At 42.5% G+C, this 24,367-nt stretch overlaps 1 protein-coding gene and 1 non-coding gene across 2 annotated transcripts; both read left to right on the forward strand.

Moving 5' to 3' along the window:
- Positions 1-321: 321 nt before the first annotated feature.
- On the forward strand, positions 322-475 carry LOC130120167 (U12 minor spliceosomal RNA). The gene has a single exon (XR_008810890.1). It is a non-coding gene; the product is annotated as a U12 minor spliceosomal RNA (small nuclear RNA).
- A 3,175-nt stretch (positions 476-3,650) lies between these two features.
- fam234b (family with sequence similarity 234 member B) lies at positions 3,651-24,031 on the forward strand. Its single transcript, XM_056288487.1, has 13 exons — positions 3,651-3,722; positions 5,352-5,894; positions 14,339-14,452; positions 14,910-15,161; positions 15,710-15,822; positions 16,845-16,995; positions 19,022-19,163; positions 19,707-19,901; positions 21,199-21,277; positions 21,485-21,652; positions 21,880-22,000; positions 22,601-22,827; positions 23,427-24,031. The coding sequence occupies exons 1-13, from the start codon at positions 3,686-3,688 to the stop codon at positions 23,427-23,429; spliced, it is 2,145 nt and encodes a 714-aa protein (XP_056144462.1). The 5' UTR covers positions 3,651-3,685; the 3' UTR covers positions 23,430-24,031.
- The last annotated feature ends 336 nt before the right edge of the window (positions 24,032-24,367 follow it).

Below are 24,367 nucleotides of genomic sequence, written 5' to 3' on the forward strand. Positions count from 1 at the left end.
AACACTATATGCTCATTCAGCATAGCTGTTTTTCTACAGCTGCGACACTCTTGTTCGCTCTTCCCTGATTGCAAATGAATGGCGTGCGTCATTTGGTTTCCCATGAGCCTTTGTGCAAATCTGCTGCAAATTGTGAGTTAAACGAACATACGTTTTAACATTACACGATTACGGTTGAAACATTACGACCGATTTCAATTGAGGTATCTAGTGAAAGGGTCGTAGTATGCTACAAAGTGGTTTATTCGCTGATCCTGGTGGGACCGTGACAGGGAATATATAGGCACGTCATAGGGAGTCTCCTTCGACAATCGGCTTCTCATGCCTTAAACTGATGAGTAAGGAAAATAACGACGCGGGGTGACGCCCGTGTCCTCGTAAAACTAACGAGATGAATTTTTGCCCGGGCACAGGTCTGTCTGTCTGGGTGACTCGCCTACTTTGCGAGATGCCCTACAGAGCCGGGATCTGCCCGCCCTACTCTGTGTAACAAACAACTTGCAAGAAAGGAAGCAATCTCCCTTGGCGGACTCCAGAGTGTGCTGCCCCCACTGATGCATGTAATAAAGTGATAATCATAGTTAACATCCAATGCACGGGACCGAACTGTATCTCCAAGCACGTAATTACTGTTAAAATTAGAACAATATAAACACGGGTAGGCTACCGCAGATAACATGACATGGTGCATCGCTACTGTATACCTTTATCATCTCTACTACAGGTAAAAGGTGTGCAAGTGTCACATGTTGGTGAGAGTTATTTTCAGGACATCTACTAGAAGGCAGAGGGTCACTTCAACAGTTGGCTTGGTACAATAGTTTTCCAGTTTCAAACTCCGTGGCCTATTTCAGCGGTTGAATATGAAGGTGCAACTTTTATTACTTTTGGCGAGCCTGAGGGTTTTAGTTAGTGAATGGAAACTTGGCACGATATCGCTGATTGTGTTACACTACAGCAAGAGTCCATTGAAGAGAGGTATTTTAGAGAGTGTGATGACCACATCTCTTAGTTTCCTTTTGGCCCGATGTTGTTGTTTAAGAGTCAATATTACACTGTCTTCATCTGTTTAGAAATTAGTTTGATGGAATTAGAAACAAAGAAAGCAGGCTTCCCCCAGTTCCACCTACAGACATAAATATCCTTCCAGATCAGCCATCATGCCTTTGACGATTGAGAAAATAAATCAGTGCATGCGACTAGTCTTAACTGGCAGGGAATTGCCTCATTGTCAGCATTGTCAGTTATTCCAGCATCCAACCTGCAGGACAGGAAGAAAGAAAAAAAATACAGCACTGGTGGTACCTAAGGATTGGATGGTGAACCACTTAATATATTTATAGGCTCACAGACTAAGACCTGTAACATTCACACCTTTTACATTACACCTGTTACATTTATAATGGTGAAACTTTGCTTATTTATAAGACAGTCTAGGAGTTTAAACATACTTAACTGTTCTGTGTTTTCCAAGTCATCCTGGATGAGGTCAGCCGCAGTCTTCTTCTTCTAGTTCTGTTTCCCAAGGGTCGCCGCAGCGGATTTGATAGTTTCCATCAGTACCCTGTGAGGGCACAGCGCTGATCTGGTCTTATCCGTCCGCATAATGATTTGGCAGAATTTAACGTCGGATTCCCTTCCTGAAACAACCACTAACCCTATGGACGGGGGCACAGGTAAAGCGCTGGACGCCATCCCGGTATTCATGGACTTGCAGCAACAGCTGTTCTCATGTAGAGAGGGTGGGTATAATTTAAGAGGAATATTGAAATTTAAAAGACAAAGTATTCGCACCACTTGCAAAAGTATGTGTATTTCGTACTGTCGCGTTAGCCTGTGGAATGGGTTAGATCAAGAACTCAAGGAAGGCACAAACGTAAATCATTAAGAAAGAAAGAAAAGGTACCCCAAAAAAAGTGTTTTAAAGCGGTTTAAGGATGAGGAGGAGGCCTTGCTTCTTTGGTGGGTGCTATTATTGTTCTTCCTCGTTATTGTTTTTATTGTTGGGGATTTTTTCCAGTATTTTATTGCTGTCGCCGTTCTTTTTCTAATGGGACACCATTATTATTATTGCTTTTATTATCTGGGCTTCTTCTTCGCTTGTTCTCGGTATTTTTATTGCTTTAATTCCTTTGCTTGCACACGCACGCACACAAACACACACAATTTAAATTTTCCACAATTTTTCTTATTTTTATTCCACGTTTAATGTCCGTCATTACTATTCTTGTTGTTTTTGTGTTTGTTTTCTGACTCATTGACAAGGTATACGAGTAAGGAAGGCATACTCTGATGTGTATGAAAAAACAAAACAAAAAAAACAAGTTTATTAACGAGTTGTATAGATTGAGCATCAGAGAGGGGGCAGGATATTATAAGTAGAAACGTCCTCCTGCTCCTTTTCAAACATGTAACGTTTGTTTGTTTGCTATGTTTGGAATAATAACATTTGCTTTCTATGTTTGAAATAAAGGCCCTACCTCACCTCACCTCACCTCACCTCACCTCACCTCACCTCACTTGCACCCATGCCGGTCGTCACGATGAGGTCAGCCGCAGTAAATAATAATAAATAATTCCAAAATCTTCCCCAGTGTTAAACCTATAGTCATGTTGTGGTCATTCTATCTGGGTTTGAATGGGACAGGGCCGTGTTGGCATGGGCCTAGGTGCTTTGAGTGATTCTGAAGCATTTATCGATCAACATAATGTGCACTGAAAAGCTACACTAGCACACTTGGCACAACTTTTCTTTTTTGTTTCTTTCAGACCAGATTTGCTGAGCAGAATGTTTCATTGTGTCTTTTATTGGACATACATTAGCTTACTTGGCAATAATCGGGCGATTCCTGATTTGTGTACGCCCACAAATCAGACCTTCTACCGCACGATTTACGACTCCTCCAGAACGCGCCGCCCCCGTATACATTCTGTCGGAAACCACGTGATTCGACGACGCGCCGACTCTTTGCACGACGGCCGCCCTAACTAACCACGACCTAACGTTAACCCAACATTTAAGAACTGCAGGTTCAGTTTTCCGTGCAGTAGTCGGGACAACTGACTTTTGCACATGCGCTGCAGACGCTTTTAAATGGCTGTACACCGCTCGCCGAGAATGAGACTCGGTGGTCCTCGTGGTTTCCGAGAAAATGCCAACGGTGACTCACGTATTAAAACCACAGAATAACCCCGAACCTCCTTTGACGCCAATGGAGCGTTTTAAATGGGGGAAATAAAAAACTTTAAAAAAAAATCCCAGCAAAGTTTTTTTTCTAACTTGAGTAGCCGAAAGTAGTAATAGTAGTAGATAGTTTAGCACACAACAATGCATGCCACAGGCACAGGTTAGGTGGCAGGCTATTTGTGTTTGAGGCGTTGGGTAAATAAATCCATTACACAAGGAGAGGTTCCACCTCCTTGTGTAATGGGATTCCTCTGAGAGGAAGTTTCCGTTCGGAATCTCTCAAATATTTACCAGCAGAGCCGAGAAAATGTATCTGCACTGACATTACAAGTAAGACGTACAAACCTGTTCGGACCATAGATTTTGAACAAGCCAAAGAAACGCCAGGTCCCAGCATGCATTGCTGCAGCATCAACCCAAACCTGGCGAGTCGGTTCGCTCGGCTTCATCCCATATGCTGCGGCTTCGCTCCCCGAGGGAGGACCGTTATAAGAAGTGATGGCTGCAGCTCTCTCCCGTGCTTTAAAACTACCCGGTAAGGTGTGCTTTACATATATCTAATACAAACGTGATTAAATTACCCGAAGTCTTTTCCTTTTTTTTCTTCCTTTTTCGAGTTTACAGACAGCATCTGTCGTAGTCCGGCGCTTCGTGGCTATTTGCCTATAACTGTTGGTTTATACATGGTGTCCGGATAAACAGTGTCGCACTTGTCACGTATTTCATCAGCGTGCATGGTCTGTGTCACGATTAAATCTGCGGAGGCTGTACGTTTGATTGATCGTGCATTTGGGACGACAGCCTTCACCTACGTGCCACTGGCCGCCTCTGAAGCTGGGTTTGCGAGCTGCCAAGTGGCGTCCTAGCTAGCTGCTAAACTGCCCAGCTAACTAGCGCAACGACGGTTCCCCTCATCACCACCAGGCTGTGGCCCCGACGACTCTTACAAACGAAGCAATGAGATAAACAATCCTTTAACCAAGACAAAAACCTCAAATCTTTAATCCTCACATGTTTTAGAAATTCATCCCTAATTAGGGTCGTGTTGTAATTGTATTTGGCTACCCCAAATAAAATGCCATGCAATGTGTGATATAACACTTGTTTTTACATTTATTGAAAAAAAAGACGTTCCTATTTTTTGCATAAATTTGACTTTTTTTTTAATGTTGAAATGCTACTTCCAAATCCACTTACCCATATCAAACCATATGAGCAACACATTTATAAGATTTCAGTGTCTTGTAAAAAAAAAAAAGAATTTAAGAATCATAACCTTGTCTTTCATAAAAGACGGAGGTTTATTGTTTGCCAGTACATGTCTGGCAATTCTGTAACATGACACACTGTTAGTATTATATAGTCCTAATTAGTCCTAGGTGTTCTTGCACAAGATTCATATATATATGTATATATGTATATATATATATATATATATATATATATAAACTTTGTTAAAAGAAACACTCAATGGTAGAGAAAGTGCTCAACAAACAAGGAGCAAAATAATCCAGTGATTCAACGCTTGCAGTCATCAGCTGTCGATTGCTTATGGCATGAAACAGGCTTGTACTGTCTCATAAAGAATTCACTTGACTCACTCGATTATTTTGCTCCTTATTTGTTGAGCACTTTTCCTATTGTTGAGTGTTTCTTTTAACAAAGTTTTATATATATATATATATATATATATATATATATATATATATATATCATGATATCTGCTTACATACAAACAAAGTTAAGAATCCAACTAAGATTTATCACTTTGAACTGTTTGATAAAGTATAATATCAAACCAAAACTGGTTTTCCAAATGATTCCCCCTTGAATATATCTGACTTCATTTTGTGGGATATTTTAGTCAACAGGGTAGATTGACAACATCCGAATTCCATGCCGATACAATACTATTGAATCCCGATAAACTATGATATGTACTTATTACCCTGTTGTGCTCCTAAAGCATACAATTCTCACAAAGTTTCAGCTATACAGACCCCAGATTAAAAATGATCGTCCCATAACAAAAGCAAAAAAAAAAGACTTAAAAAACCCCTCTCATCTCAGGTTAGGTCTAGTATGCAAAAACCTGGTTGCTGCATAAGACAGCTGAAATCACTCAAATTAGCTCCTTGTCAACAATTCTGTGTTTTCTCTGCAGTGAAGAAGGGCTCTGAACTAGGGGAGTATGATCCTCTGACTCAAGCTGACAGCGAGGACGAAAGTGAGGAGGATGACCTGGTACTCAACTACCCACGAAATGGCCTTGGTAGGGGCAACTGCCTTGGCATGGGGCCTTCAGACCTGCGGGGCAGTAGATCTGGGAGACTTGTAGGGGGCGGAGATGAGGCAGAAGAAGAGGAAGAGGAGGATGAGTGGAGAGAGCGTCTCTCTGGCAAATCCAGGCAGGAGAGAGGCGATACGAAAGGCACGCAGTACTGGAGTCAAAGGGAAACAGGAAGGGACAGAGTGGGAGAAGAAGAAGGAGGTCCTGGGACATCTGGGGGGCCTGGGGTGGGGTCAAATGGTGCTGATGGAGATAGGAAGAGGACAAGGTTGAGGAACGCTATCAGAGCTGCGTTTTTCCTGGTGCCGCCAGTCTGTGCTACACTGCTTGTGCTGCTGTGTGCATTTCTGATACCATGCAAGAAGGGAGCGCCGGATAAACAGCCGCAATGGGAGAGAACATTAGGAGACGCAGGAGGTAAGGGGGCAATAGTACAAAAATAGAATCGTTATCGCACTGTAGTTGAACGTTAACCAGTTAGTCCTATAACTTTTTAACAGGATGATTGATGGATGTGTACCTTCTTTACTGTTAACAGCTGTATTCAGTGGAAAGACAAGTCTCTTTCCTGAGAATGTGGAGTTGAACTACAGCACAGCTTTGCCTCTGCCTCCAATTGTGTTCTCCTTCTGTGGAAGATATACCAGTTGGAATTAAGGGAAAGGGGTGACAACTAATGAGTCTGTCGAACTAGCTGAATGAAGAAAATAGTAAAGGATAAGCATATATATACACTGCTCAAAAAAATAAAGGGAACACATAAGCAATGCAATGTAGCTCCAAGTCACTCACACTTTTGAGATATCAACCTGTCCAGTTAGGAAGCAACACTGATTTGTGAATCAATTTCACCTGTTGGTAAATTGTCTAATTTCCACCAGGTGAAAATTAGACAATTTGCAAGACAACCCCTATAAAAGGAATGGATTTGCAGGTGGTGGCCACAGACCATTTGCCTGTCCTCATCTTTTCTGGCCGATCTTTGGTTAGTTTTTCATTTTGCTAGTGCCCTCACCACTAGAGGTGGCATGAGGCGGTATCTGCAACCTACAGAAGTTGCTCAGGTAGTGCAGCTCATCCAGGATGGCACATCAATGCGTGCTGTGGCAAGAAGATTTGATGTGTCTCCCAGCACAGTGTCCAGAGCATGGAGGAGGTACCAGGAGACAGGCCAGTACACCAGGAGACGTGGAGGGGGCCGCAGGAGGACAACAACCCCGCAGCAGGACCGCTATCTGGTCCTTTGTGCAAGGAGGAACAGGAGGAGCACTGCCGGAGCCCTACAAAACGACCTTCAACAGGCCACTAATGTGCAGGTTTCTGCTCAAACAGTGAGAAACAGAATGCATGAGGATGGTATGAGGGCCCGACGTCCACAATTGGGGCCTGTGCTCACAGCCCAACACCGTGCAGCCCGATTGACCTTTGCCAGAGAACATCTTGGTTGGCAGATTCGCCATTGGCGCCCTGTGCTCTTCACAGATGAGAGCAGGTTCACACTGAACACATGTGACAGACGTGAGAGAGTCTGGAGACGCTGTGGAGAACGTTCTGCTGCCTGCAACATCCTCCAGCATGACCGGTTTGGCGGTGGGTCAGTGATGGTCTGGGGAGGCATATCCTTGGAGGGCCGCACAGACCTCTACGTGCTAGCCAGAGGTACCATGACTGCCATTAGGTACCGGGATGAGATCCTCAGACCCATTGTCAGACCATATGCTGGTGCAGTGGGCCCTGGGTTCCTGCTCATGCATGACAATGCGTCCTCATGTGGCCAGAGTGTGTCAGCAGTTCCCGTATGTCGAGGGCATTGATGCTATGGACTGGCCTGCACGTTCCCCAGACCTGAATCCAATCGAGCACCTCTGGGACATCATGTCTCGTACCATCCGCCAACGCGATGTCGCACCACAGACTGTCCAGGAGTTGACCGATGCCCTGATCCAGGTCTGGGAGGAGATCCCTCAGGAGACCATCCGTCGTCTCATCAGGAGCATGCCCAGACGTTGTAGGGAGTGCATACAGGCACGTGGAGGCCACACACACTACTGAGCCTCATTTTGAATCGTCTTGAAGAATTTCCACAGAAGTTGGATCAGCCTATGTTCTCATTTTCCACTTTGATTTTGAGTATGATTCTGAATCCAGACCTTAATGGGCTAATGATTTTGATTTCCATTGATCATTCTTAGGTTATTTTGCTCTAAACACATTCCTCTGTCTAAGAAATAAAGATTTTCAGCTGAAATATTTCATTCATCGAGGTCTATATTGTGTTTTTAGGTGTTCCCTTTATTTTTTTGAGCAGTATATATACTATATATATGATTCAAATAATTTCTTTAATCCAGACAGTACAAGCCTGTTTCATGCTACATGAGAGAGCTAAACAACAAAGAACATAACATATAACTGTCTCGCCGTGCACATCACGTGTACAACATCCAGTGGGGATGGGAGAGGTGCCTACAACACATCAATCATACGTATTCAAATGTAGGCATCTATGACACGGGGATCGCTGGTTTGAATCCCCGTGTTACCTCCGGTTTTGTCGGGGGTCCCTACAGACACAATTGGCCGTGTTTGCAGGTGGGGAGCCGCATGTGGCTGTGTGTCCTGGTCGCTGCACTAGCGCCTCCTCTGGTCGGTCAGGGTGCCTGTTCGGGGGGGGGGGGGGCTGGGGGGGAATAGCGTGATCCTACCACGTGCTACGTCCCCCTGGCGAAACTCCTCACTGTCAGGTGAAAAGAAGCGGCTGGCGACTCCACATGTATCGGAGGAGATGTGGTAGTCTGCAGCCCTCCCCGGATCGGCAGAGGGGGTGGAGCAGCGACCGGGACAGCTCGGAAGAGTGGGGTAATTGGCTAGATACAATTAGGGAGAAAAGATATAGGCATCTCCCCCTTCCCCACTCTGGACATTGTGGACATGATGTGCATGGTGAGACAGTTTTTTAATATATATATATATATATATATATATATATATATATATGTGTGTGTGTGTGTGTGTGTCTACCTTATTAATATTCTCGTTATAAATTTAGGGGAACCATCTACTTTCGTAGGAAGTTGATAAACCAAATTAATCTGTTTCAGATCTGAAGTTGTAAATTCTCGATTACAGGCCTTTTTATCTTTGCTTCAGAGAAACACACAGGCAGCTATCAATAATAAACATTTATTCATAGCTAAATGTCTGTCAACAAGAGGAAGATTAATAAATGGGTAAATGAATGAATAAATGGAAAATCAGATTCAAAAAGGTAAATGAAATAACAACAAACAGGGCTTATCACTTAGCTTGATGATGGTGTCAGAGGGTATGTGATTCTCAGAAGTACCAGAGAAGGCAGGCACTATGAAAAGGGGTTAAAATCTTTCTAAGGCAAAAAAAAAAAAAAAAGATTTCAGATTACTACCCGACATCAACTCTTATCAAAGGCAGCAGATGTGATTCGAGACTACTTTAGATGATGCGTCGAAGATGCTATGATCAGCTTCAGCTAGCAGCCGTGAAGGCTTACTCCTGACTCCCTGGCGAGGGTTGACCCACAGGGCAGCCGAGATTACCAGGCAACAGCGTCGCCTGCGGCCGGTCCTTGGCTGTTATCTCGCTGTGTGTTGTATATTTGTATGTAGCGCTCCCTGGGCAGGATGCTGAAAGTGTTAGTCTTTGCTGATTTGTTGGCAAAAACTACCTGGATTATTAACAAACAGTCTGACGTTGGTAGGCGATTGGATCTTTGCCGCACTTGTCAGTCTGGTCACCAGCCGATTCTCATCCATCTATCCATCCATTATTGGAACCGCTTATCCTTACTCAGGGTCGCGGGGATGCTGGAGCCTATCCCAGCAGTCATTGGGCAGCAGGCCGATTCTTAGTTGGATAGTAAATTACTACACTGAATCCCCCCCTCCCTTTTTTTCTCCCCAATTGATTGTATCTGGCCAATTACCCCACTCATCCGAGCCATCCCAGTTGCTGCTGCACCCCCTCTGCCGATTCGGGGAGGGCTGCAGACTACCACATGCCTCCTCCAATACATATGGAGTCGCCTGCCGCTTTTTTTCACCTGACATTGAGGAGTTTCGCCAGCGGGACGTAGCAAGTGGGAGGATAACGCTATTCTCCCCAGTTCCCCCTCCCCCCTGAACAGGTGTCTTGACCGACCACAGGAGGCGCTAGTGCAGCGACCAGGACACATACTCATATCAGGCTTCCCATCCACAGACACAGCCAATTGTGTCTGTAGGGACGCCCGACCAATCCAGAGGCAACACGGGGATTCGAACTGGCGATCCCCGTGTTGGTAGGCAACGGAATAGACTGCTACGCTGCCCAGTCGCCTATTTCACTGAATTTAATTTACCCAACTCGATTCACATGATCACCAAGTAATTTCGTGAGCCGGATAATAAAATTTCCAAAACATGTCACATGCGAGGCTTTCCTTGTGATATAAAAATTATCAAAGCTCGGCTTACTCAGTTGCAAAGATACACAGGGCTGAGGTTTGTTTCAACAATAAAATTGACATGCGTGCACCTTGGCGAAGGAAAAACGCAAAAAAACCCAATATATATATATATATATATATATATATATATATATATATATATATATATATATATATTGCCCTATATATACACTACCGTTCAAAAGTTTGGGATCACCCAAACAATTTTGTGTTTTCCATGAAAAGTCACACTTATTCACCACCATATGTTGTGAAATGAATAGAAAATAGAGTCAAGACATTGACAAGGTTAGAAATAATGATTTGTATTTGAAATAAGATTTTTTTTACATCAAACTTTGCTTTCGTCAAAGAATCCTCCATTTGCAGCAATTACAGCATTGCAGACCTTTGGCATTCTAGCTGTTAATTTGTTGAGGTAATCTGGAGAAATTGCACCCCACGCTTCCAGAAGCAGCTCCCACAATTTGGATTGGTTGGATGGGCACTTCTTTGAGCAGATTGAGTTTCTGGAGCATCACATTTGTGGGGTCAATTAAACGCTCAAAATGGCCAGAAAAAGAGAACTTTCCTCTGAAACTCGACAGTCTATTCTTGTTCTTAGAAATGAAGGCTATTCCATGCGAGAAATTGCTAAGAAATTGAAGATTTCCTACACCGGTGTGTACTACTCCCTTCAGAGGACAGCACAAACAGGCTCTAACCAGAGTAGAAAAAGAAGTGGGATGCCGCGTTGCACAACTGAGCAAGAAGATAAGTACATTAGAGTCTCTAGTTTGAGAAACAGACGCCTCACAGGTCCCCAACTGGCATCTTCATTAAATAGTACCTGTTAGAGCCTGTTTGTGCTGTCCTCTGAAGGGAGTAGTACACACCGGTGTAGGAAATCTTCAATTTCTTAGCAATTTCTCGCATGGAATAGCCTTCATTTCTAAGAACAAGAATAAACTGTCGAGTTTCAGATGAAAGTTCTCTTTTTCTGGCCATTTTGAGCGTTTAATTGACCCCACAAATGTGATGCTCCAGAAACTCAATCTGCTCCAAGAAGTGCCCATCCAACCAATCCAACTTGTGGGAGCTGCTTCTGGAAGCGTGGGGTGCAATTTCTCCAGATTACCTCAACAAATTAACAGCTAGAATGCCAAAGGTCTGCAATGCTGTAATTGCTGCAAATGGAGGATTCTTTGACGAAAGCAAAGTTTGATGCAAAAAAAATCTTATTTCAAATACAAATCATTATGTCTAACCTTGTCAATGTCTTGACTCTATTTTCTATTCATTTCACAACATATGGTGGTGAATAAGTGTGACTTTTCATGGAAAACACGAAATTGTTTGGGTGATCCCAAACTTTTGAACGGTAGTGTATATATATATATATATATATACACACATACATATACTAGGTATAAGAGAAACAGAAAATTAGCATACGACTCTTCGAAAAACTTAAAAAGGGAATAGACTCGAGACTAAAATGGAAAAGAAAACTGTTTAGAAAGGAGAGGATTTTAGAAGCGTGCAAGAAAAGGTGGAGTTTTAAGAGCCATGAAGAAGAGTCACAAGATTTGAACAGTGTGAACTCTTAAAAGAACAACGTTTGAACCCAGAGCAAAGGCCGACTTCCACCTCACTGATGTTCACCCCGTGATTTTAGGAGAGAGGATGATTTAATTTAGACTATACGCACAAATACCTAAATATACGCTAAAACCATGGGCAGTCAGTAGTGGTTGTAGACCTGGAAAGTATTTGACAATGTATTGCATAAAACAGAGAGAACATATTATTAAACAGTAATCATCCTATCACATTAAATACTCATCTAAAGTGATATTCCTAATTAAATAAACTAGTGAGGTGAGTTCCTATAGTAGATGAACAGAAGTTAACAAATCGTTGATGATAAAAAAAGACTTATAAATCTTATATGAGGTGACTCTAGAATAACATCAATAAAATAAAACGAAAAAGAAAATAATAAAATAAATTAACAGAATATAGTTTAACCTGAAAGACTTAACTACATAAATGGCAGTATAGCAGGAATGCCCTTAAAACCTTAAAATCATATTTCAGTCGATTCAGTTGGTTGAACACAATCCTGGAAAGTGAGAGCATGCCTGAGGAGTGGAGAAGAAGCATACTGGTACCGATTTTCAAGAATAAGGGCGATGTGCAGAACTGTAGCAACTACAGAGGTATAAAGTTGATCAGCCACAGCATGAAGATAAGGGAAAGAGTAATAGAAGCTAGGCTAAGAGGAGGGGTGACAATCAGCGAGCTGCAGTTTGGTTTCAGGCCACGAAAGAGCACCACAGATGTGATGTTTGCTTTGAGAATGTTGATGGAGAAGTATAGAGAAGGTCAGAGGGAGTTACATTGTGTCTTTGTGGATTTAGTGAAAATATGTGACAGGGTTGCTGAGAGAGGAGGTGTGGCATTGTATGAGGAAGTCGGGAGTTGCAGAGAAGTATGTAGGAGTGGTGCAGGATATGTATGAGGGAAGTGTGACAATTGTGAGGTGTGCGGTTGGAATGACAGATGGGTTCAAAGTGGAGATGGGATTACGTCAAGGATCGGCTCTGAGCCCTTTCTCGTTTGCAATGGTGATGGACAGGTTGACGGACGAGATCAGGCAGGAGTCTCCGTGGACTATGATGTTCACAGATGACATTGTGATCTGTAGCGAGAGTAAGGAGCAGGTTGAGGAGAGCCTGGAGAGGTGGAGGTATGCACTGGGGAGAAGAGAAATGAAAGTCAGTCGGAGCAAGACAGAATACATATGCATGAATGAGAGGGAGGACAGCGGAATGTTGAGGATGCAAGGAGTAGAGGGGACAAAGGTGGATGAGTTTAAATACTTGGGGTCAACTGTTCAAAGTAATGGGCAATACAGAAGAGAGGTGAAGAGAGTGCAGGCAGGGTGGAGTGGGTGGAGAAGAGTGTCAGGAGTGATTTGCGACAGGAGGGTACCACCAAGATTTAAAGGGAAGGTTTACAAGATGGCAGTGTTATATGGTTTGGAGACAGTGGCACTGACAAAAAGACAGGAGGCGCAGCTGGAGGTGGCAGAGTTGAAGATGCTAAGATTTTCATTGGGAGTGACAAAGAAGGACAGGATAAACTGGAAAGGTCATCGGGTGGTCCCATGTCTTGCTGTGAATCTGATACCCATATCAAAAGCAGGGTGGTTCCTGGTGAGTTTCCATCTGTGATAGCTTGGGAAGGTCATTGAAAGGTCTCTGTGTCCTGTGGTGGGCTGCTAATAATGACAAAGACATGGAGGCTCTCACCTGGTTGATGTCAACTTGGCCATGCAGTGTGATAGGGAATTGAGAGAGCGAGAGTGGCCTCGCTACACATAATGGGCCTCATTCATCAATCATTCATACATGCAAATTAGTTCTTACACACCCATGGAATTTTATATCCCAGAATGTCTTGATGCACGCTCAGTAATCCAGGTAAGAAAATCAAAGCAGGTTGTATCAGTTCATCTTGACACAACGTTTATTGACGGAAACGTTTCATCACTCGTCTAAGTGAACTCGTCAGTCTAAACTGACTGCATAACGACCGAAACCAACAATCAGTTTCATATGCAAATAGGTGTGACCTTTAGACTGAAGAGGTCCCTTAGATGAATGATGAAAAAAAATTTCTCTCAATAAACGTTGTGTCCAGATGCACTGATTGAACTTTATTTGAATAACCATCAGGCTTTGCGCTTACTGTCAGACCATCTTCAGAGCTAGAAATATTCCATGGGTGTCTAAGAACAAATTTGTTCGTACGAGCGATTGATGAATGAGGCCCAATGTGTTTACTTTACAGTCCTCTTGGTGAAGTGTACAAGTGAGGGGTTCAAGCATAAGGAGCACTATTGATATTACTGACTTACACAGGCTTATATGGCGTCACTTTGGCGAGACACATGTGAGTCTCACTCTAATTAGCCAACTGCAGTAATAACAGGACTGTTGTTATCATTGCACCACCCATTCTGTTCCAGCATGCATTGCCACAGGTGTTGGATAATGTTGTCTGTAAGGACCATGATAGTGCTATTCCCCCAAGTAGGCAGTGCCGCCAATTTGCACATTTTAAAAGTAAAAGCATGTGTAAAGGATTAGATGCTAACTTCTCTGTCCATTGGCCAGAGAAGGTTGGTGATTTCCAATTTTTTCTCACCTAACGTTTGATCAGCAAAATTTAGCTTTTAGAAAAGTATCCAACCGTCAAGATGGCTGGTAAGCTGTTAAAAAAACCTCCCCAGCCTTATTGAAACACTCCATGAAGCTTCATCAATGACAGGTTTTCAATATCTTTATTGCAGGTATCATGGCTCAGTTATTGTCTTGATTTCTGTGTCTAGGTGTCATCTCACCGGCGATGGCATTGTGGGATGTTGATGGGGATTCAGTGGAAGACGTGCTGCTGGGTGTAACGGAACGGACCAATGACACCCATCCATTACAGGGGAATAAAGGTTTCTATGGAATCTGTTTTCTGAGATTGTAATGGTGATCAGTGGGTCCCTACAATGATGTCAGCCTACCTTGCTTTATCAAATAGTACAGTGAAGATGGGGACATCATAGAGAGGGAATCAAAGACTGAAAAAGAGAGAGAGTAGTGCCCATGGACATTTTCCCCCCAAAAAAACACTAGTTTGGTCAACTAAAGGTTCACCCCAGTTCACTTCTTTAGACACTGTCATCTTTTGCATCCCTTCAGATTTATTGTTACCCGTGCCGGTGTAATGATGCACTCTCTCTCTCTCTCTCTCTCTCTCTCTCTCTCTCTCTCTCTCTCTCTCTCTCTCTCTCTCTCTCTCTCTCTCTCTCTCTCTCTCTCTCTCTCTCTCTCTCTCTCTCTCTCTCTCTCTCTCTCTTCTCTCTCTCTCTCTCTCTCTCTCTCTCTCTCTCTCTCTGCTTACTCGCCCAGTATATAGTACAGTGGCACTGTCGGGTATCAGTGGCCAGGTGCTGTGGAGGAGAGTCATGCCAGAGTCTGTGATGTACATCCAGTGTGGTCTTCAGTATGAAGCCCACCCAGTCCCTCTCCCAGCTGGGGGAGCAGCCCTGAGGGCCTACCCAGAGACCACCCCTCTTCTGATGGGTCAGAGGGAGAGGGCTAGCGGGCCTGTGTGTCTCCTTATAGGAAAATCTGTCCTCACAGCTGTCAACGGCACAACAGGTTAGAAGATGTCCCATTAGCAGTAAATAAACGAATCTTACCACAGCTTTGGATTACCAGGTCAGTCTTTTGACGTCAACAAAAGAACAATTCCACAAGTTTGATTTTCGTATCAGCTCTCAAAACGATAGTATATACATACGATTTAAATAGTTCCAATGAAAATTTCAATACAGCCCAGGGGGACTCATGGTTAATGGCCAGGTTTGCGTTTGTTAATTCAGTGCTGGTGAAGATATTAATTAGATGGGTGATGGTTAGGGTTATATTTTGGCAAATTGTGGACCTGTTCCATTATGTAAATGTCCATAATAGAAATGCCCTTTTTAGGTTCATCTTTCTAATGATCTCATATGTATAAAAGGAAGTAGATGCTGATCCTTTGTTTGGGAATGAAACTCACACACCGTATAGCATCCCTGGCCAGACAGTTGAGAAATGTCAAGAGGATCAATTCTCTTTGGCTTGCAAAATCAGGTCAGTCAAGTTGTGTGCACTCTGCACACAACGGTGATGTTCATATTAGTGTTTTCCTTTTTTCTCATCAGGGAAGAAGTTGTGGTCAGTTCCCCTTGAGAATATTGGGTCCCAGACAGTGTCACTTCCAGACCTCCAAGGTGATACAGTCCCAGATCTGCTGATTGCCACTCTGGAGGATGAGGTATTGCTCAAATTCAGAATTTTGCATCTGTCTTTAATTACTCATGTGGAAGTCGAGCCACATGACCGCTCCCACAGGAAGACTTACACGCGTGTTATTTTACTCATACTATTGTGCTGTGTTGCAGTCAGTTTGTTGAGACAAAAGCAAAGACTGATTTCTATTATCGTATGATTATTATAAATTTGATAGTTTAACACCTATATATTTCTGAACTCAACTCAGAAAAAAACCTTCCTCCTGCGAGACACAGTTTACTTTTATCCTTAATACTACTACTGCTAAGGCTCATAGTACTGCTATCACCACTTCAAATGACTAATAATTGTCATCATCATCTTATTTGAACAGCACTTTTTGAAACCTAGTTACAAAGGAAAAAGAAAATCTGCTATAAAAAAAGCAGACATTACAAAAGCAAAAGATAAAAAGGGAAGTCAAGGACATTAACAAAAGAGCATTACACAAGGGTTTGATGGGGAGTTTTGGGAAGTGTTGTGAAGTATTGTTCTTGTTGAGCCAGCCTAGTAGGTAGGCTGTTCCAAAGTGTGGCAGACCTGACAGGAAAGGTCTGATCACCTCTTGTTTTAAATCTAAGTAGAACAACCTAATTTTTCTAATTTGTGGAAGGAAGGCAGTGGCAATACAGGAAATCTGGTCATCAGTCATCTCAGTGATGACTCTGAAGAGCCATCCAAGCAGATTTCCTTTTTCAGTGAATGGTTTCAGCAAATTAGCTCATGGAATGGTGTGGGTAACTCCATGTGTAACAAAGATGACCAATTGTGAATAAAACTTTTTTCTTAATGATGATGATGATAATGCACACACTTCAGCATGACAAAGAAATGGTTTACTTTTAATATATTGTTCAAAGATAATATTTTGAAAAACTGAAGTTCACTGATTTTGTGTGTGTGTGTGTGTGTGTGTGTGTGTGTGTGTGTGTGTGTGTGTGTGTGTGTGTGTGTGTGTGTGTGTGTGTGTGTGTGTGTGTGTATACATATCTCATTTATTTATAGGTTTCTGACCTCTCCCTTAGTTTGCTCTCTGGGCTGACGGGGGCAAAGCTCGGACATCCCGTGCCCTTCAACCTCACTGCGCAGGGCAGGCTGATAGGGCCTTTGCTGCATGAGACCCAACAGGGAGCGTACTACATTCTCTTTGGACTAGGTAAAGGAGTCAAGTACAATTACTGTGCAAAGATTGGTTTTGGTTTCAATTATGCAGTGATGCCATTGACAATATACACAGTATATACGTACAGACACATATTAAGGAACCAGAAGAGGTCTTGCAGTGGATTGTGCAAGGCTAATCAAGAAAGACGAGCCGGCATTTCCAACCACAAACATACAGTGGATATAAAGAGTTTACACACCCCTGTTAAAATGGCAGGTTTTTGTGATGGAAAAAAAAGAAACCGCTAGAAATCATGTCAAAACTTTTTCTGCCCTTAATGTGAAATTGTAACCTTATAAAATAAAAGTGAAAAGCAATCAAAAACATTATAGGGAAAAAAATTACTATACATTTTAGGAAAAAAAAATACAAAATTTAACAATAATCTGGTTGCATAAGTGTGCACACCCTTTTATAAATGGGGGTGTGGCTGTGTTCAGAATTAACCAATCACATTCAAACTCATGTTGAATAGTAGTTAATATACATCTGCCATTAATTAAAGTGACTGTAATTAACCCCAAATAAGGTTCAGCTGTCCCTGTAGGATTTTCCTGACATCTTCTTGGTTGCATTCAACTGCAAAAGCCATGGTCCACAAAGAGCTTACAAAGCATGAACGGGATCTCATTGTTGAAAGGCATCGACCAAGAGAGGGGTAAAAAATAATTTCCATGGCATTAGATACACCATGGAACACAGTGAAGACAATCATCAACAAATGGAGAAAACGTGACACAACAGGGACATTACCAAGAACAGGATGTCCCTCAAATATTGATGAGAAGAGAAAACTGGTCAGGGAGGTTGCCAAGAGGCTTACGTCAACATTAAAGGAGCTGCAGGAATTTCATGCAAGTACTGGTCCCTCCCTACATGTGACCACAATCTTCCGTATTCTTCATATGTCTGGGCTATGGGGTAGAGTGGCAAAACTCAAAAAAACAACCAGACATCCAAGCCTGGCTACATTTTGCAAAAAGAGTCTCCCAAAACCATGTGGAAAAATACGTTGTGGTCTGATGAGACCAAGGTTGAACCTTTTGGCCATAATTACAGAAGATATATTTGGTGCAAAAACAACACAGCACATCACCAAAAGAACAGCATACCCACGGTGAAGCATGGTGGTGGCATCATGCTTTGGGGCTGCTTTTCTTCAGCCAGAACTGGGGTTTTAGTCAATGTGGAGGGAATCATGAATAGCTTCAAATACCAGTCAGTTTTGGCACAAAACATTCAGGCATCTGCTGGAACGCTGAAAACGAAGAGGAATTTCACCTTTTAACACAACAACAATCCAAAGCATACATCCAAATCAACAAAGGAATGGCTTCACCAAAACAAGATGAGCATTTTGAGATGGCCCAGCCAGAGCCCAGACCTGAATGTCTTAACAATCTTGCTGCATCTAGAGTGTTTTTACAAGGAAGAGTGGGGAAAGATTGCCAAGTCAAGATGTGCCAAGCCGATAGGCTCTTACCCAGAAACACTGAATGCTTTGATAAAATCAAAAGGTGCTTCAGCAAGGGTGTGCAACACTTATGCAACCACGTCATTGGGGGGTTTTTTCCCTTAAAATGTTTCGGTTTGTTTTTCACTTGAATTTTACATTAAAAGTGGATAACTTTCTGACTTGGTTTCTTTTCTTTTTACATCACAAAAACGTGCCATTTTAACAGGGGTGTGTAAAGTTTTATATCCACTGTTCTTTCAGCAATTGATTGCAGTGTGTGATAGTGCTGTGTGGTATACTGCATGCTTACAGCCAGAGTGAAAACATAGGCACTCGTACTGGAAAGCACAAGGATCTCAATCCTGCCCTATAGATACCTTGTTTCCATACAACAGATTTGTGATTGATAAGTCAGATATTACATGTAGTGATTATTAGCTACAAACCCGAACACGGCCTTTATGGATGGTGAAAATGACCTGTAATGCTCTCTCCATACTAGTGAAGTCACTCCTGTCTTTACTCTCAAGTAATACTCTGTATCTTCGACTCTTCCTCCAGGTACCGTCGAGGCCATTTCTCTGCACGATATCTACATTCGGGCCACTGGCAAAATGCCCATAACCCAGGCACTCAAAAAGAAGGAGCCCAGCTGGGAAAGGCTCAAGAAAACCAGCTCCTCCTCTCTTATACACATTTACAAGTAAGCCTCAGTTGCTGGCAGATTCCTCTAGTTGCTCATTACAAAGACTCCTCTGTCAAATGATAAACCTTTAGTCCATTGGGATCAGTAGAAAAATTGTTAGGAGTAATGTTACTAGGAACGTTTGGTCTTTTATCATCTTCTCCCGTTTTCTTTCCCCCATTTGGTGAAGTGGCTTGTTAGATGCTGCACATGGATAGTTTTTGCATTTACATGTACATAAATTGTAAAGGCATCAGTATTACGTGTTGATCTTGGTTTTCGGCTTGTTGTTCGGATTCAAGATTTACATCGGTAGCGATTTGAGATATTCTAGTTCGTGTCATAGCATATGAACAAGCGCAACAAGTACTTCACTGATGTATTGAAAACTAAAGTATTTCAATATCTGTGTCCATCGCTTTTATAGAGGGGCTGCTGGAGCCTATCCCAGCAGCCCCGCAACCCTGAGTAGGATAAGTGGTTTGGATAGTAGATGGAATGGATAGATAAATTAAAGCAAAAAGTTGTCTGCTAAGTTGATTTCTCATCTCTTCCTCTCAGTGGAGCAGAACATGTGGATTTCCTGCTCCCTCTTGTGGCCGGCTTTGACAACAACCACAATAACCTGGACACCGTCTCAAACCTCAACTCCACTAAAAGTGACTGGGCACTGGTCTACGGTTCCAGTAAACTATCAGTTTTGCGAGAGCGGGACATATATAAAGAATGGACTTTCGACTCTGCTCGCATTCGCAGGTACGGTGGTAGCCAGTGTAAAGCTCATCGCTCTACCTTGCATTAAAGTCCCCATGATGTAGATATTTACGTTTTTATCACATGTATTGCACTGTTTGTCCCCTATATGGCAGTATCTCACCCAACAATGACAAAAAAAGTAGTTTTGTAGGTTTTAATCGTATTTTAGAGTGTGTCACGGAAAACTATAATTAAACATTTTTTACTCATCCTGCACTTGGGGACATATACTAATTTTGCATCCAATGAAACGCTTTTGAATTTTTATGTCCCTTCCCCATGGCTATAAATTCTGCCAGTTATTGACCAGCACACAGGACCTATGAGCTAGCTAGCAGTTATGGGTCGTCACTGTGTTTTTGGTTGTGCTAACTCCCGCAACCCCCTGGTGGGTCACCTCAGCTAAGGAGCTCCACGAGAAGGGCCCGGCATATGTCCAGAGTCGCCATCGCACACTGCCGTTCCCAGTCCCCTCCGCCAGCCCGCCTTTCAACACAGCATCGAACACCGTCTCACAAGGCCCCCTTCCATCTGCAGCACATTCAACGCTATTGGCTACTGTAAACGGCAATCAATACCAGTGACCAGTCCCTCCCCAGCTTCCTGTTTTTACAGGAAACACGTAAATATGTGGAATCAAATAGCACTCTGCTAGCCATTTCATGGGGTCTTTAATCCCAGAAATTTCCCACACACTTTTTGAATCCCCCCCCCTTTTCTCCCCAATTGTACTTGGCCAATTACCCCACTCTTCCGAGCCTGCTCAGTCACTGCTCCTCCCCCTTTGCCAATCCAGGTAGGGCTGCAGACTATCACATGCCTCCTCCCATACATGAGGAGTCGCCAGCTGCTTCTTTTCACCTGACAGTGAGGAGTTTTGCCAGGGGGACGTAGCACGTGGGAGGATCACACAATTCCCAGTCCCCCCTCCCCCACGAACAGGCGCCCCGACCAACCAGAGGAGGCGCTAGTGCAGCGACCAGGACACATACCCACATCCAGCTTCCCACCCACAGACACAGCCAATTGTGTCTGTAGGGATGCCCGACCAAGCCGGGGGTAACACGGGGCTTCGAACCGTCGATCCCCGTGTTGGTAGAATAGACCGCTACGCTAGATGTGATATATTTTGATAAAGTGTAGAATCCCCTATGGGTATTGTGATAATATTTTCCATATCGTCCAGCACCGCCTAAACATTGTAGTGAATTAAAGAGATAGTTTTAAGATTGCTAAATAGTGAGAACGTCATATCTTAATCCAGGGAAATCTAAGAGAGCTTCTTGTTCTGTCGTAGTCAACCAACGCCTGGCTACTTCAACAGTGATGGAATCCCAGATCTTTTCATTCAGCATTCTGCAAATGGCATCAGAAAGGTATGAGTCACTCATGCCGCTTTTAAGACTCAGCACAAATCGTCCATTTTATTGGAAAACACACACAGATGAATTATGTATAAGAAATATAGTCCTATTTAGGTGTGTGTGTGGGGGGGGGGGTGCACACTGCAGCTGCAAGTGCACCTTTTTAACACATTGTCGTATTTTGATTTTAATTACCATTTTGATTTTGATGTTCACCAGGTGCAGATAATTGATGGGGCAAGTGGATATGTCCTCTGGTCAGCAGAATTTTTGTGCCCTCATCTCGTATTGGAGGCTTCCTCAATCTACACCACTACTGGTGTATCAGTTTTTCTCTTCTGGGCCAGTGAACCAATCAGAACGCAGAAGAACTTTACGAAGACAACTGTGAGTTTGCTGTACAATACAAGATGAATTTCAGGGGATATCTGGTCTGTTTTGCTTGATGTCTAGTTGGCGTGTAATTATTTGTAAGTATTTCAAAAATGAAAAATCCTAGTCTGTACACAAGCACAGCTAATTTTGACTAAATACCCTGTTTGTAGCCTCATTTATGAAAAAAAAATTCTGTTCATCTTATCAAATAGCCACTAAACTGACTCCACTGACCATAGGTGGCACCAGGTGTAGCTGCAGCAGAGCCCCTCGTCAGAAATCTCTTCCTGCTGCATCCTGCACATCCCACCATCCTTCTCCAGCTCACCAGTACCACAGACACTACCGTCACTACTGCAGGTTAAGAAGCATTCATTACGATGTAGTTGTAATAGCAGTCATTGAATGATGTCTTCTAATGGCTGTTTATTACTTTGAATCAACTAAACCCTTTAGAGTAACAGAGCTATGTTATTGTGCCATGTGGATAAGGAGCAAGAGGAAGAATAATTTGATTAAGATAGACAACTTTATTATCTTCTCTGCCATATGCTTTGTGGTCTGTTTTCCATATCTTGGACTTCAGTACTAATCCACAATTATCAGGAATCCTTTATTTGTCATTTAATTTCATGTACTTCCATACATTATAATTGCAGTTGTTGGAACTTCTTAGTGTGGATGCAGTGAAAACCACTTTTAAAATAGTTTTAGATTAGATTGCATAAGGATGGCAAGACATACTTAGATGTTAGGCCCCTACTTTAATATACTCTGATTATCTGAACCCATCATTACTCTGAACAGCGTGAAACTCAAATAAGCAAAGTAGTGCTGTATGCAAGTAGCTGGTTTTTGCTGTGCTAAATAAGCAAAATTAATTGAGGACATAACTTTTTAAACAAACAATCATGCTTGCTCACTAAGTCTTCTCATTTGCATGCAACTCTTCTCCCACAGTGAGCTACCAGGAGCATCAGAAGGATGCTTCATACATCACTGTCTCATCCAGGCCTACAACCGAGTCAGAGCCTTGGGCACAGTTAGTCAAAAGCCTGAGCCTGAGGGCTGCCATCTCAAAAGGACAAGTTGTGAGGTTAGGAGAAAGCAGCAAAGCCAGAGGCCCCGTTAAGCCCAGTGTGTTTGAGCTCAACAAATTCTTTGGCCGTCTCTCCTTCAAAAAACAGGTGAGATTTTCAGTTTCAAGCGTTTTGTTTTTTTCCCTAGTGTTCTTCAGATGTAATACTGTAGTACATAACCACATTACAGAATTCTCTCCTGTAATGTGGTTATGGTTAATCCGGGGCGGCATGGCTGAGGAGGTAGAGCCCTGGCTCCTCCAGAGAGCATGTCGAAGTGTCCTTAAGCAAGACACTGAACCCCTAACTGCTCCTGATGAGCAGGTTGGCACCTTGCATGGCAGCCTCTACCATCAGTGTATGAATCTGTATGTGAATGTGAGGCATACACTGTAAAGCGCTTTGAGTGGTTGGTAGACTAGGAAAGCGCTATATAAATGCAGTTCATTTAGCATTTCTACCAAACAATCTTGTTTCAAAACTCAGAAGATCCCGTTTTGTCATCACACGTACAAGAAAAATTGAAAATCAGTCTGACTTTCCCTTCTTGTCATCTTCACTTTACATTGTTCAGTGTAAAGAGTAAACATTAACTGTGATATTGAAATTATGTGACACAATTTTGAATGAACAATACTTCTCTCCCTGAACATAACTGATTGACTGCTGTGATTTAATTTCAACTTTAATATGCTTGCTTTGTTTAGTGACGACCCTCCATCACTGCCAAACGCCCTGTGTAACAAGAGGTGCACACTACAAGAGGTACAACTGAAGGGATCCATTTCATGAGCTAAAGGGATGACATTTGCATCAAGAGGACATTTAAAGCTGTTTATATCTTTTTGTTTTATGAAATTTTAATTTATTTTTGATTATTTAACTTGGATTTTTGGAAAGGGTTTTTCCATATTTACTTGAATGCTTAGAGATTATTGGGGTTTGCCACATAAGGTTGTGAAAGGATGACGTTCAAAAGAAGGCTGATAAGAGAAAGTGAAATGTTCAGGTTTTATGCTTCTCATAAATATGCCAGTATCACTGCAGGGCCAGTTCCTTCCCAAGTATTCAACCCCCCTCCCTCTGGTGCACTTTGTTATTAAGCCACTAATTGTGCCCTTTCTGTTCAAACCACTGTAGGAATAGACGTCTGTAAATATTATTGCTGTACAGTATTTATTGGTTCTCTAATATTTAGATTTTTTTATTAGTTTTTTTTTTTGTCTGAGCACTTGATGGTTATGGCATTAAAATGTAAATTGAGATAACTGTAATATTGCTGTTGAAAATTTGGGAGTAAAGACGCAATTGTTACTGCTACACGTTGTGTGTGCGCGTGCTGATTTCACTCCTGCATGATGGGAACTGACGCGTCTGAACCGTGGATACAGATTTGATATCCCAGTTTCAAGTTTCACAGGTTAAGATGTCAGTTTTTGGTATCAGAAATTGAATTAAAACCGGTTTCAGTTCAATTTTAACTACTTGAAATGCCACAGAGTTTTTGATATCAAAACTCTCAAATGTCAGGGGTCGACATCAGCATTTCAGTTGTTATCAGAAATGTACGTTCAACTAATAAGAAATACAACTTTTTACCCAATTCATTTAAACGAGATTTGGACTTTTCCTGGAATTAAATGGCGGG

This window comes from Lampris incognitus, chromosome 10 (assembly GCF_029633865.1).
Source record: "Lampris incognitus isolate fLamInc1 chromosome 10, fLamInc1.hap2, whole genome shotgun sequence".
In the NCBI taxonomy this organism is placed as follows: domain Eukaryota; kingdom Metazoa; phylum Chordata; class Actinopteri; order Lampriformes; family Lampridae; genus Lampris; species Lampris incognitus.